The sequence below is a fragment of the Bos mutus genome, chromosome 2 (assembly GCF_027580195.1).
Source record: "Bos mutus isolate GX-2022 chromosome 2, NWIPB_WYAK_1.1, whole genome shotgun sequence".
NCBI lineage: Eukaryota > Metazoa > Chordata > Mammalia > Artiodactyla > Bovidae > Bos > Bos mutus.
In genome coordinates, this window is record NC_091618.1 from 62,690,214 (window position 1) to 62,705,810 (window position 15,597).

Consider the following 15,597-nt stretch of genomic DNA (forward strand, 5'->3'; position numbering starts at 1 on the left):
GTATAATAAAAATAAGGCCCCTTTGAAGAAGTCTACAAAATTGTGTAAAGCTTTTGGAAAAATTTATAAAGCTTTATAGAAAAACACTGAAGAAAGTGATATAGAGAAAACAGTAATGAATGGAAAGTTTGATATCATAAAGCTGTCTTTTCCCAAAAAAATTAATCCCAGGTTCCACAATTCTAGTCAGACTTTCACCCCGTCTATTTATTGCATGTTCACATGCATATGCAAGAGAGCAATGATCTTAGTTTTCTGAATGTTGAGCTTTAAGCCAATTTTTTCACTCTCCTTCACTTCGATCAAGAGGCTTTTTAGTTCCTCTTCACTTTATGCCATAAGGGTGGTGTCATCTGCATATCTGAGGTCATTGACATTTCTCCCGGCAATCTTGATTCCAGCTTGAGCTTCATCCAGCCCAGCATTTTGCAAGATGTACTCTGCATATAAATTAAATGAGCAGGGTGATAATATACAGCCTTGACGTGCTCCTTTCCCAATTTGGAACCAGTCCGTTGTTCCATGTCTGGTTCTAACTATTGCTTCTTGACCTGCATACGGATTTCTCAGAAGTCGGGTAAGGTGGTCTGGTATTCCCATCTCTTTTAAGAATTTTCCACAGTTTGTTGTGATCTATATATACAGTGAAAGGCTTTCATGTAGTCAATAAAGCAGAAGTAGATGTTTTTCTAGAATTCCCTCGCTTTTTCTATAATACAATGGATGTTGGCAATTTGGTCTCTGGTTCCTCTGCCTTTTCTAAATCCAGCTTGAACATCTGGAATTCTTCAGTTCACATAGTGTTGAAGCCTAACTTGAAAATTTTGAGCATTATCTTGCTAACATGTGAACTGAGTGCAGTTATATAGTAGTTTGAGCATTCTTTGGCATTGCCTTTCTTTGGGATTGGAATGAAAACTGACCTTTTCCAGTCCTGTGGCCACTGCTGAGTTTTCCAAATTTGCTGCATGTTGAGTGCAGCACTTTCACAGCATCTTCTTTTAGGATTTAAAATAGCTCAACTGGAATTCCATCACCTCCACTAGCTTTGTTCCTAGTAATGCTTCCTAAGGCCCACTTCACACTGCAGAATGTGTGGCTCTAGGTGAGTGACCACACCATCATGGTTATCCAGGTTATTAAGAGCTTTTTGTATAGCTCTTCTGTGTATTCCTGCCACCTCCCTCCTCTTAATCTCTTTTACTTCTGTTTCTGTCCTCTATTGTGCCCATCTTTGCATGAAGTGTTCCCTTTGTATCTCTAATTTTCTTAAAGAGATCTCTAGTCTTCCTGATTCTATTAATTTCCTCTGTTTCTTTGCATTGTTCAGTTAAGAAGGCTTTCTTACTTCTCCTTGCTATTCTCTGGAACTCTGCATTCAGTTGGATATATCCTCCCCTTGTGTTAGTTGCTCAGTCATGTCCAACTGTCTCGACCCCATGGACTGTAGCCCACCGTGCTCCTCTGTCCATGGAATTCTCCAGGCAAGAATACTGGAATGGGTTGCCATTCCCTTCTCCGGGGGATATCTTCTCTTTACTCCTTTGCTTTTCATTTCTCTTCTTTTCTCAGTTATGTGTAAGGCCTTGTCAGACGACCATTTTGCCTTCTTGCATTTTTTTTTCTTTGGGATGGTTTTGGTCACCACAAAACTGTAATAGTGTAATTCCTATACAGTATTATAAACGTCTGTCCATAGTTCTTCAGGCACTCTTTCAGATCTAATTCCTTAAATCTATTTGTCACTCCCACTGTATAATCATAAGGAATTTGATTTAGGTCATACCTGAATGGTCTAGTGGTTTTTACTACTTTCTTCAATTTAAGCCTGAAATTTGCAATAAGGAGCTCATGATCTGAGGCACAATCAGCTCCAGGTCTTGTTTCTGCTGAATGTGTAGAGAGAGCTTCTCCATATTCAACTGCAAAGAATATAATCAATCTGATTTCTGTATTGACCATCTGGTGATAGTCATGTGTAGAGTCATCTCTCGTGTTGTTGGAAGAGGGTGTTCGCTATGACCAGTGCATTCTCTTGGCAAAATTCTTGTTATCCTTTGACCTGCTTCATTTTGTACTCCAAGGCCAAACTTGCCTGTTATTCCAGGTATCTCTGAACATCCTACTTTTCTATTCCAATCCACTATGATGAAAAAAACACCTTTTGGGGGTGTTAGTTCTAGAAGGTCTTGTAGCTCTTCATAGAAACATTAGACTTCAGCTTCTTTGGAATTAGTGGTTGGGGCATAGACTTGTATTATGTGACGTTAAATGATTTTCCTTGGAAACAAACCGACATCATTCTGTCGTTTTTGAGTCTGCACGCAAGTACTGCATTTTGATCTCTTTTGTTGACTTTGAGGGCTACCCTATTTCTTCTAAGGGATTTTTGCCCACAGTAGTAGATGTTATGGTCATCAGAGTTAAATTCGCCCATTCCTATTCATTTTAGTTCATTGATTTGTAAAGATGTTGATGTTCATTCCTGCCATCTCCTGCTTATGTACGTCCAGTTTACCTTGATTCATGGACCTGGCATTCTAGGTTCCTATGCAGTATTGTTCTTTACAACATCAGACTTTACTTTCTCCACCAGACACATCTATACTAATTTTAATATAGATTCTAGAATTTTTAGGTCTTTCATTCAATTTCTCTTAAAAGTCATTGATTCTTTCTAGCTTTCTTCTTCTTCTTTTTTTTTTAAAATTAAGTGCCATACTTTATTTTATTGTTCCTTACCTTCATTTCTTGAACCTTTTTCAAGCTTTTGAATTTGTTTTCCTGTATTGCCTTTCTGCAGGTTTCCTCAGTTGATGAGGTCGATGTGCTTTTCGAACAACATAAGAAGCCAGTGGGAGTTCAGATTGTTTTGTGTTTTCCCTATCAGTTTGGTATTCTGATTGAATTATGGAAGTTGAGCATTTTGTGTCCCTTTGAAAACAAAGAATCCCTGAATTTAAAAATTAATTTTTAATCATTCTACTCTTACCATCAATGATTGATTGTTTATGAATTCATTTTTATATTGTTTCATGCTTTAATAATTGGCGTTAACACATTGCTTTACATACAGTGTCAAATTTTTTTCGTAAATACTTATGACATTACATTATTTTTAGGTCATTTCTCTAGGTACTCCTAATATTGATTCTTTTAATAAACTTCATCTTTTGTAACCTAGAAACTTGCTGGCATACATGCTTTAAAATAGAAGTTTAATTCTATTTATCAAGACAATATTTATTGTCCAGGGTGTTGTAGTTTTTGTTGATTGCCAGGTTAAGAAGATTTTTTGTTTATTTGTTTGTTTTCCATTTACTCTTTTTTTCCCCTATAGTGTTTTTATGAAGATGACAGCTAATATTCTTTTTTGCTTTTTGGAAATATGACAGATTATGTAGACAACAGGAGAGAGAATTTAATTTTAAAAAATTGTGGAAAAATTATTCAAGTGACTGTGAATATAGAATATGCTGAAATAGTTGAAACAAAAGCACCTGATAGGTGCATGAGTATCTCTGGGGAGCTTCTGACATGTCTGTAGAATTTGTGTATACAGACCAGTACACATGTGCGTGTCAAGACCACACATGGGGGAGACCTGCTGCCCTGGAGGTGATTCAGCCCATGCCCCTTGTTTGCGGTCTGGGTGCTTTTCTGAGTGGGTCGCACTTACTGGAAACATTATGGAAGCACTGTGTTTGCTGTGTCCTCCAGGTCGGATCCGCACGCGACGGCAGAGCTCCGGGAGTGCCACCAACGTCGCCTCTACACCTGCCGATAGTCGGGGCCGCAGTCGCGCCAAAGTGGTCTCGCAGTCCCAGCGTAAGAAGTATATTTTATGCTGTCTGTTATCTTAGTTTTATCCAACTTCTGCAGTTGGAAATTTGTATTATTTTTATCGACTTTAGAGGAAAAACACATTTTTGTGACGCTAAGACACTGAATGATCTTTATGTATGTTGGATAAGTTTACAGAACGGAGTATTCCAGTATCTACCTGTGTCTCCTTTCCAAGCGACTTACATTCTGTTTAAATTTTGTAAGCAGTGAAATGTAGTTTCTCTTCTTCCCCTCAAGCCTTTCAAGTTGAAATGTGTCTGGGCTATGACCCGTTTTGCTGTCGATGAGGACTCCTGATGTAATTTAAGAACAGCACCCTGGAGGTGACTGCTCATGCTGAGGTCTCTTTCCAGTGGCAAGAAGTAAATCCATTCAGAGCTCCCCCTAGCCCGCTGTGCTAACACATCACCCTGCTCCTCTCTTCCTGCCAGTGTGGGCTCTTGCTTTTGCTCAGCTGCCCTCGCTTCCATTATTGCTTCTCTGTATATGTCAAGCCACTTGATTCTTAGCATCACCCATGAGGGCACCCATGCATGGGATCAGTGTATCCTCATCCAGGATCCAGTCCTGATGTCTCACTTCCTGGCCCCATAGGCTTCCCTGTCTGTGCACATGGAGTGGGGCGGGTGTCAGGGTCCTCCTGGGCAGGGCAACCATGCCTGAGGAAGGCTGCCCTTCCCTCAGCAATGCTCTCATCAGCTGATGGTGTCTGCCTGGCTTGTGTAGAGAGTGGCTAGTCAGCAGCCAGTCCTTAGTTCCTCTCATAGATGCTTAGAAGTTCTTTCTCAGCTCCTCCTGAATTTAGGTACTTTCTCAGGTCCCCTTGATAATTAAGAGTCCTCATGTTGAAACGAGCTTTTATTTTCTTTCTGAAAAGAAAGTGCAAAGTCAGTCATATTATTGGAAGGCTATACAACCCAGGCTTGTCTGATACAGAAGCCCATGCTTTTAGTGTCTTACACCATGCAGTACAACATAAGTTGTGCAGGTGTAGTTCAGAAACTTCTGCTTAGGGAGTAATATCCTGGCTCTGGTTTTTCTGTTGAACTCTAGTGATGCCTGGAGTCCCAGATAGATATAATACTCAGGTCACAGGACTCATATCTTAGCACAAGGAAGTTTTTCTTGACAGAAAATGTTTAGGACTCAGAGAATAGGTCAATATGTTTGAATTTAGTTGAATTAAAAAAATGTCTGAACCCTTCAGCTGTACAAGTTTATTTTCTTTCATGGAAAAAGTTGAACAGTGTTTTTTATGTTTTTTTATGTCTGCTATTCATTGGCAATGGTCTCTGCAGAGGTTCCTGCCCCTCGCTGGGTCTTCTGCTTAAGAGGTGGTGAAAATAAAGTCCCTTCTGTAGTGGGAAATGATAGAGCTTTAATTTTTCAGTATTATAAAAATATTGCACCTTGCATTGGGGACCCATTTTAACTCTTCAGTTTTATTTTATTCCCCAAATGCCACTCACAGGAAAGAGACAACACCAGCAAATGATCAAGCCTGGACCTTAAACTTATAGATATAAATCAGATATTTTTTAAAAATACACATCTGTATATTTTACAAATGTAGATATACTAGCATTCATAGTTCAGGTTTAAGAGTAAGTAGGTTTCATTAATATTAAATTTAGGACAATAGCATATTTTAAATAGCTGAGGATTTAACTATGTGAGGATTAATATTTAAATATTGAAGAATTTGGCATTAGACATTGTTAAGATGAAACTAGTTAGCAGCAGTTTCTTTCACTTTGTTGATGTTTATGGAGCCCTTCCTATGGTGAGCACGGTGTACAGTGGTATAGAACACAGATGGTAAGTCACTTTCTGGAACTTCCCTGGTGGTCCAGTGGTTGAGACTCCATACTTCACTGCAGGGGCCATGGTCAGGGAACTAAGATCCTGCATGCCGTGCATGGCGGCCAAAACAAAAGTAAGAAAAAAAAAGATGCCATCACTTCTGCCAGGCTGCTCAGAGCCAGAGAGCAGGTGCCCCCCATGGGGCCCAGCACTACCTCAGTCTTCCCTGTATCTCATCCACCTGCTCTGTGCCTGGCGCAGGATAAGTTCATAAGTGTTTTCATGTTTCATGGACAGATACAAAATAAATGCTAATACAGTATGATGTGTATAAAATAAAAACAAGTACAGAAGTAGACTAGGAGGAACAAGACCTAGGAAAAACAGCTTTTGCTAATGTGTTTGTAAACAGACCCATTTGTGCTATGTTGCATGCTGACCTCTGTATTGTGTTATTGTCTTTTAATCCACTTTTTGCCTGTCCTTTGGTCTGCTCTCATAACCCAGGATCCAGATCTGCTAATCCTGCTGGTGGTAAGACATTTCTCTTCTTGCTGGTTTTTTGTTTGTTTGTTTTTTGCATTTTCCCGCACCCCATGTGCCTCGCACAATATTAATTTCTCTCTTTATTATGAGCTTAATCTTTCTCCATTTTTTCTGTATGTTCAAATTCTAGTGTTTGAAATGGATTTCTTTTCTCCTTTTATACATCCTAATAGTTTGTGTGCTCAAATTTTATGGGCAAAATTAATAGATCCTACAGTAGGTTCTTCATGATAATGTGTGTTGATAATTTTTATAATGAATTTCACTTAAATTGTAGTTAAGTCATTAAAAAGTACTAATTTTGGTAAGTAGTCATCTTGGTGTTTCATTTGAATTATGAAAGGGTGTGTGTGTAATTTCCAGGTAAGTTTTATTTCAAAGGTTTCTGCTGTCCAGATCATTCTTATTCTTCTGCATAATAATGTGTGCTTGATATTTATGAATTTTGTTGCCTTCCGTACTTAAGGGGATGATCTACCTAAGTTAATGACTGCCATTTGGGTATATTGATCTGATCCTTAGATTTGCTGCTTGCTTTAAGAAAGAATTTTGTTTTACAAGAAATGGTTGTATAAGTATCTAGTCACTTAGCCATTTATAAAAATTGCTAACTATATATTATGGGTTTTTGTTTTTGTTTTAACTTTTATTGGAGTATAGTTGATTTATAACATTGTGTTGGTTTCAGATGTACGGAAAAGGGAATCTGTTATATGTATGCATATATCCACTTTTTTTTTTAGAATCTTTTCCTATATACATCATTACAGAGTACTGAGTAGAGTTCCCTGTGCTATACAGTAGGTCCTAAATTAGTTGTATATTTTATATATAGTAGTGTGTGTCTGTCAATCCCAATCTCTCCAAGTTTATCCCTCCTGCTGCCGCCTTCCCCATATTATGTTTTTGATTTCTCATTTTACTGCATACACATCACAGAATGTATTCTGCATAATTTCTACTTTTGTAGGGTTTTTGAGCCTTCCTTTGAGACTTAGTACATAGTTTTTATGGAAATGTACAAGAGAACGTACATCTGTTTGTTGGACTGTACGTTTGTCTGTATGGAAAGGTATGTTTATGCATATCTATATGGTTTTGACTGCTCTGTCATTTTATGACTAGTATGTTAATCTTTTATTGATATTAATCTTTCTGAGAGGTATGTAAATAATTACGGTCTTTTCAGTTTCTCTCTGTATTTTTATTATTTTATATCTCAGGGCTGTGTTACTTGTAGCATAAAGTTTCATGATTATTATATCTTTAAGGATAATTATTTTCTTTTTGAAGTTCAGTGTTTTATTCTATTTTGTTGTTTTGTTTTATGTATGTTGTCTCTTATAAGCAATATGCAGTTGAATTTCATTTCAGTTTTTTTAGACCAACCCAGGAATCTCTGTCTTTTAATAGATAAATGTAATCAGGCCACATTTATTATGATTACTGGTATATTTGAGATCATTACTACCATTTTATTTTGTAATTTTTGTTTACCATATTTCTGCCCCCTTTTCCATTTGTTACATTAATGGAATCTTAGATCCATTTTCCTTCATTAATGTTTAAGAAATTTTTGTTATATTTCTATTCTTTAAGCCGTTTTTAACATATCCACTCCTTTAGGAAGCAAAACAATTATTTAATAAACACCTTTGTGATTATTGGTAGAAATTTGTTATAGAATAGGGAGACTTTTTGTTCTGAACCTGAGCTTATTCTTTTGAATGAGAAATTTGGCAGTCATTTTTACAGAATTCCATCATTGGTTCTTCTGTGTAAATATTTATTATAATTTGATGTTCTTTTATGCTCCTTCATTTTTAAAAAATATTAATGATATTATCAACTAGAAAACTATTTTTACACAAAGTTTTTTTGGTATTTGATCGGAACTACTGTGTAAAGTGACTTCTGAAATTACTTATTTCTTGATTTACGTTCATTATTCAACTTTGTTTTGGTTTACTTTTAGCTGGCAGCCGATCCAGTTCCCCAGGGAAATTGTTGGGAAGTGGTTATAGTGGCCTTACTGGGGGTTCCTCAAGAGGCCCACCTGTGACACCCTCTTCAGAAAAACGAAGCAAGATTCCCAGGAGTCAGGGATGTAGTCGAGAAACAAGTCCAAACCGCATAGGATTAGGTAAGAATTCTCAAAGGTCTTGAAACACCATCCCCAACCTGGTCATAAGTTTCCTGTAGGAAATAGCTATTTTTGAACTGAGGATGTCATTTTGTCTGTGTTAAAAAGACATTTCAGTGTGTGCTTTTTACAGATTGCAGCATGTTTAGTTTTCATTTATGACTAAAAAATACGTGGAGTTTACCTTCAAAGTCATGGGAAAGAATCACACCGTTGTAGGCTTCTATGTTTGAGAATCATTTTGTAAAACCTTAAAATTGGGAGAATGGGCAGGATTTTTTCTTCCCAGTTAGAAGCAGTGCTGCTTTTTCTTTCACTGAATAGCACTAAGTAGCCATTAACCAGTACTCTTGCCTGGAGAATCCCAGGGACAGGGGAGCCTGGTGGGCTGCCATCTGTGGGGTCGCACAGAGTCGGACACGACTGAAGCGACTTAGCAGCAGCAGCCATTAACCTATGTAAAATTTCAAAAGCAATTTGTAGGGTCCACCTCTGGAGGAGGGCATGGCAACCCACTCCAGTATCCTTGCCTGGAGAACCCCATGGACAGAGGAGCCTAGCAGGCTACAGTCCATTGGGTCACAGGGAATTGGACAGAACTGAAGTGACTGAACATGCACGCGCGCAGGGTACACATTTATTTTGATTTTGATCTTCTCTAACCTAACTAGTGAAACTTACCATCAAAGAATATGTGTAGTTACTTTTGCCATAATATTGTTCAAACATAATCATCAAAAAGAGGAAAACTATTTTGTGTTGTAGTATTTAGTTTCTTTGTAATAGTGTGTAGAGTAGTGTGAATATGAATAACTTTCTGACTCTCAACTGTCAGTAAGACAGCCTCTTACTCTATTAACATCTAACTTGTATGCTACCTTCTTAATAAAAAAGTTAGAAGTCTTTTGTAACACTTTGTGAAAAATCTGTGTTCAGACTCATATTTTTACCTCCTTTCTAAGAGTGAAAACCTACTAATGTGAAATCGGATCACTATATTCTTTAGTCCTGTTGGCTTATCTGTCTCCTTTATTCATTTATCTTATCAACAGCTTTTACATGAATGTTTACTATGATGTGTTGGGAATATTGTGAAACCTTTTAATTAGAAGAGAAATGTAATATATTCAACTTGTGACTTCAAAGAGCTTGTGGTCTTAGAGGCGAAAATGTGAGACCATTTGACAGATATTCTGACGGGTGCTCTGGGCCATAGAACAGGAATGTTCTAGGGCCCTTGTCTGCCCCACTCCTCCCAGATTTCCTTCCAAGGCAGGCTTCCCAGAGAAAGTCGTGTTTCGATGAGGTATAACGTGGCAATAGGTATGGCGGGGAGATGAGGAGACTCTATCTCCTCAGGTAGAGAGTAGCCTGTGTAGACGCAGTCAGACAAAGAGGGAGCATAGTGTACTGTGGGACCTCTGGTGATTCCTCTGACAGTAGCTGAGGAAGTTTGACAGGGTAGGTGGGAGATGGGGCAGGACAACTGGTAGGGTCCAGCTCACAAATGTCCTTGAGGGCTGCCTGAGCTTCAGGAAGGCAGGAACAGTTATTTATGAAGTAGCATCAATAGGATTTGGTTTAACCAACATTTCTGAAACAAGAAATGTGATCAAGCCATGGTTTTGTTAATTCTATGCAGTGCTGACTTTCTGTGGGCATTACATCATATGGTCCTTGAGCTGAACAGCTATTTAGCTCTGGTATGGGGCTACAACCAGAGAAAATACCATGACTGGAATATCTAAATTTCAGATTTGTTGCTATAAAATAGGTGTATTTGGATCTGGTTTTGCTTGGGAAGTACATTTGATTTCAAATCTAGATGTGAAGTTTCAGCTGTCCTTTTTCCATAATTAATTTTATAAGATTATAGAATGTTTTTTGGCAACCCAGATTTGTTTCATACTTTTAAAAATTCTTTTTGGGGGGAGATTTTACTCTTTATATTTATTAAAGATGCCATTTTTACTGCCTTCTTGAAATTGGGAAATAATCCGACCTTGATTATCTGACATAACTCTAGGACCTGGTTGTCTGTGGTCTTAACTGTGAATTGTGCATTGTGCATTGTGGGTAGTTGAAAAGATAGCATTTCATAAGCCATAAAAAAAGTCCTTTGGAACATCATCCATCACAAAGAACTAAAGAGGAGCCTGTTGCCTTCCAGAGAGTTCTGATCTGAAACATTATTTCGAAGAAAGTTGTTTCCTTGGTGCTCATTAAGAGGATTAGTTCCGGGTGGAGCTTTGAGGTCATACATCCAATTCTGGTTAAAGAAGATACTTTATGTAAATATTTGCACATTGTGAGAATATATATGCACAGATTATAAAAATATGTATAAGTAAAGTGTATCTCCACTTCTTCCTCTGTCACTACTTAAAGATTCCATTTTATAGAGTGTCATATTAGCATATTTCTGTAATAGAGTGTATGCTTCTTCTCTCATTTAATATATACTGGGTATATGCTTTGTGTCTATAAACATTTGATTCATTATACTCCAAAAAGTTAGGAACACTTTTTAAGAACATTTTCTGTAATCCTCAAACCAGTTAATAGTTTTAATCATAGCTAAACTAGGCTTGGAATTTGCATTGAGAATTGATTCTAGTTGTCTGCAAATTATATTGGTTAATCTATTCTTTTTTGTTTGAAATAATATTTTTTAACTAAATTTTCTTATCTGTGATGAAAGTGATGTCAGAAGTCTTCTACTTTAGCATTTAAGGTTTCTTAAGCAAAATAGAATGTAATTCCTGTTGGATAACTTAAGAGGCAAACCCTGCCATGTTTTTCCTTCTTGACGTCTATTACTTCATAAACTAATGAGATAGATGAGTGTATGTGTGAATTGTTTATTCTATTTATGATAAAGTCACATGAATAGCTTGATATCTATAGCAATTACATTTTGAAAGTTTGCCTTTGGTTCCCTTCTTTCCTCTGCTTTTGATAGTTCTTATAGGATATTACCTTGAAAGACAAGAGTCAGGATTTCCCTTGAAACATTATAAAAGTAGAGTGTCACTCAAGAAATAAAAACTAGTCAGATGGTTTTTTCCAGGCTTCTCAGCATTCCTTGTAAGCACAGGACTTGACTCCCTAAGAATGGTGCTTTCAGAAAGTTCAGGCGGCACATGTGTTTTTATTGTCTCTTCCCCCTCTGTCACCCCTTTGCCATAACAGATTCTTATGTAGAATGTTCAGTGTGGGCACTCAATGAAAAGACAGAGTGATGCAGAATATTGTGTTTTAGCTTTGACCACCTAATTAATTACAGCCTGAAAAACTTTTATATACTTATTTTAAATCCTCCTTGTAGATTAGTCTTTGGAAGTGGTCTACAAGTGGAATTTTTTTCCTCTTGTGTTTAATTATCCAATATTTGAACTGTTGGTTTCATCACTAAGTGTACTTAAATGAAGCTTGGGGCAAAATCGTGAACAGAATTGTAAGCAGCATTCTTTTTTTCCATACTACTGTTGCCATATGTTAAAGGAGCCAGTCAGCACAAATGGGTGAAAGACCCTTCTCTGAGTCAAACACCAGGACAATAAACCTTGTTAAGAATTGTGTTTGCTGTTATTTCAGATCACGTCTGCTTATTCCTTCTCATGCTCTTCACTGTCTTCACAAAGCAAGCTCAGCCCACAGAGAGAGCAGAGAACTCATTGCTGTAGTATACGTGTTAAGGGTGTGAGAGCTGTGTAAAAATTCAGATGTGATCAGGCAAAAACTAGAAGAAAATGATTGATTGAGCATGCACATATGTGAAAAACTATCAGAACTGCTCTTCCTACTTTTTGATTGTGTTGGAGTAGGCAGTGGAATAGGACTAGAGCTTCACATATGCCTTTCAGAAAGGAATGCAGAAGTACCTACATTACGTTCCAGTACCCTTTTCATTTAAATGGTGGGGAATCTTTCTCTCTCTCACCTTCCTAAGCAGAGGCGGAGGCCCAGAGAGGCTGAGCAGCTGGATCATTGAGTTAGCATGGAGCTGGGTCGGGGGAGGCGGGGGGGGCATTTATCCATTGGAAGTGGGATTGGTCCCCTAAGGATAAGTGTTATGTCTTGCAGTTTTTAAGCAACTTGTCATTTACTGAAGGGGTCAGTAGATATTCCCTAGTTTTTTTAAGGTGCTAAATTAAACATTTAGCACCTGTTGCCTTGGTTGTTACTGTAGAAGTTGTTCAGAATGTTATCAGAAATTGCTGATTAGTCGTTAGTGCTGCTTTGAGTGAAAAGCCAGTACTTCCACATCACTATAGCAAAATAAAGATAAGTTTAGGAATTCCTGAAAGTGAAAATGTTAGTACTCAGTCGTGTCCGACTCTTTGTGACCTCATGGACTGTAGCCTCCCAGGCTCCTCTGTCCATGGAATTCTCTAGGCAAGAATACTGGAATGGGTTGCCATTTCCTTCTCCAGGGTATCTTCCCCACCCAGGGATTGAACCTGGGTCTCCTGGATTGTGGGCAGACTCTTTACCGACTAAGCCACCAGGGAAGACTGGTGAATCCCACATGAAGCCCTGTTTTGACTGACAGCTCAGCTTGCATCCTGCACTTGACCTTGCCTTGCTCACCAGCACAGACCCAAGCTTTTGGACATGACTTGGGTACCTTTAGGGTCTAATTCACCTCTGGCACTGAGCAGAGAACACAATAGGAAGTTGATTTGGCTTTTCACTTCCACATTCTTCTAAGTCAGGCAGTTTTATGATTCTGGTTTGTAAGACATTCTTGTTATAGTTTGGCCGTAAATCTACCTTTTCTCTGAAGTCATAGGCTATGCTCACTGTAATGTAGTAAACATTGCTATTTTCACATCAGTGAATCAAGGTTATTTTTTTCTTATATTTCTGACAAAGTAATTTCTGTCTAGTCTAGAATTAGTAGATCCTCTCAAGATGGAAGTGTTTATTCCCATCAGCTATCACGTAAGTGGCTACATGCTTTCAGTTTGCAAAGTTGTTTCTGAGTATTTTCCCAGTACTGCGTTCCTGTTTCCTCAAAGTGAGTTGAAAAATAAGGGCATCATGATCTTTTCTGAGATTTATGGCCAAGTTATATTAGCCCTTAGGCTTCGTAGGATTCTGTCTTGTCAGTATCCTATGACATGAGAAGGTAATTAGTTCTTTTCAGGCCAGTGGCTGATATTCAGCATGAGTATTGAAGTTATCAGGCCACTGGCCGTAGACTTAGGTGTGAGGCTGGGTAAGTGGAGGCACCTGGGAAGGGATGACAGGCAGATCTCTCTGGCTTCCCATAGGAAAAACAGGAATTAATGTCAAGGCCACTGAATGAAGGTTATTGGTCCCGATTTTTTATGTTTGTTGGTTTAGTAATCATGTTTGCAGCATCTACACACTGGTTTGAAGTAGGCAGGTTCTGTAGCTGGGTCAGTCCTTGTGACTTCTGTTTGTAAAGACTGCCAGGCTGGAAGCAGTGAACCCTCTTAATTAGGTAAGTTCATGAAGCTAAGTGACCAGAGCCTTTATTCTGTTTTTTAATCCAAATTAAATTATCTTTCTAAGGACCCATTGCATATGAAAATGACTATGGCCTTTTATTATCCTCTTGTGGAGAAGTTAAAGCCATAAAAACTGATCATCTCTGGAAGACTTTTGACGTTGTATTTTCTGATACCAGTTTGCTCTTTGGAGAGCTTTCTTTGCCTTTCTCACCTTTAGGTGCTCTTTCACCTTCCTGCTGCAGTTCACAGCTCTGTGAGGCAGTGAGCAAGTTGAGTTTTGCCTACACCCCTCCTATTGTTGTCAGTGAGGCCCAAGCAGGGCCAGACATGGGCCATGTCGTGATCGTGCAAACGGAATGTGACTGACCGTGTGTGAGTTTCTCTGTCTTCATTAAACTTGTTCCCCTTCTCTGAAACCCCTCATGCTGCACGCTAGCACGGAGCAGCCGTATCCCTCGACCCAGCACGAGTCAGGGGTGCAGCCGCGATGCCAGCCGTGAGAGCAGCCGGGATACGAGCCCTGCTCGGGGCTTCGCGCCGCTCGGTGAGTACCCGCCAGCTGGGCACCCCGAGCGCCCCACCCTGCCAGGCCCAACCGCCAGCCTCTGTCCCTCCACCACCGTCCCGTGAGCCTCTGCTCTCCATCCTCTTCCTGAGCCACCCTTGTACCCCTCTGCATGTTCAGATTTTGGCTTTCCCAGTTTTTATTTATCAGAGGGAAAAAGCACCACCTCACTCTGTACTGTTGTCACTTGGGACCACTGGCTCCTGGGTAAGCCCACCTGTGAGGTCATTGCCAGTGTGAGGTGAAGCTCAGCCAGAGATCACTGTGCTTCAGACTTGAGTGAATTCAGGGCGTATCGCAGTCGTTGAATTTCTACAACTTGTTTTCATCTTACAAGGCATCAGTTCATGTGTGAGTCACTTCAAAGGACAAAAAGTAAAATCATGATAACATTTAGGAAGGTAAACGTGTTCACTTTGGGTGTAGGAACGTTAATCAGAAAAGCAGCATGATTATCAGCTGTCCTTCTGTTGAATGAGTCCTTTCAAAACTTTCTTTAGAGCAGTCTACAAATTGCTTTTGGATAAACTGACAAGGTGTATGTATAGCACACCTCGATGTTCACTGTTAATTATTAAGAAATTTTCCTTTTTCCTGGGCTCCACGGGCTCTAATGTTTGTGACCCACTGCCACCCGAGGACAAAAAAAAAATCACAATATTTGGTGGCCATGGTGCATTATAAGTACTTACTTCTGATCACCAGTTGGGTGCCAGTTGGAGCTGTCTGACACACCCACATTCAGTTTTTCTTATAGCCAGAATTTGTACTTTAACAATTTCTAGTATTCAGGAAAAACAAGATAAAAAGAGAAACATGTATCCTTTATAGATATTGAATTTACTTTTTCTATTTAGTTTTAATAGTCCTGCCTTTCTCTAAAATGGACATATACCTTTTCACTTTGCACTGTCAACACACATTTTCACAAAAACGAAATGTTTTGTGTTCTTCAGTAGTGGTGTTCTAGTCGTTTGGCATATTTAGTGCTGTGCAGTTGTCTATTTTTGTCGTGATAAGCATGGCAAGTAAGGTAGAAATCATCCTATCATGCTTGGGCCTAGGCCTTAAGTTATTATCTGGAGCTGTGAACTTCAACAGTCTGTTATTTTGACTCTAATTATGAGGCAGCTCTTTCAAATATAAAAATGTCACTGTGGAAGATGGATGGTGGAGCAAAAGCATTAGGTCTTAATATTTTCCTCTGTCTC

The 15,597-nt window shown here is 38.8% G+C and overlaps 1 protein-coding gene across 4 annotated transcripts in view; it reads left to right on the forward strand.

The window, feature by feature from the left end:
* The window catches only part of CLASP1 (cytoplasmic linker associated protein 1), a 276,819-nt gene that overhangs the window by 187,751 nt on the left and 73,471 nt on the right, over window positions 1–15,597 (forward strand). For all 4 annotated transcript variants that reach the window (XM_070389116.1, XM_070389124.1, XM_070389129.1 and 1 more), the window contains 2 exons: window positions 3,721–3,828; window positions 8,171–8,338. In XM_070389116.1, coding sequence (XP_070245217.1) covers window positions 3,721–3,828; window positions 8,171–8,338 — 276 coding nt within the window. The remainder of the gene's footprint in view (window positions 1–3,720; window positions 3,829–8,170; window positions 8,339–15,597) is intronic.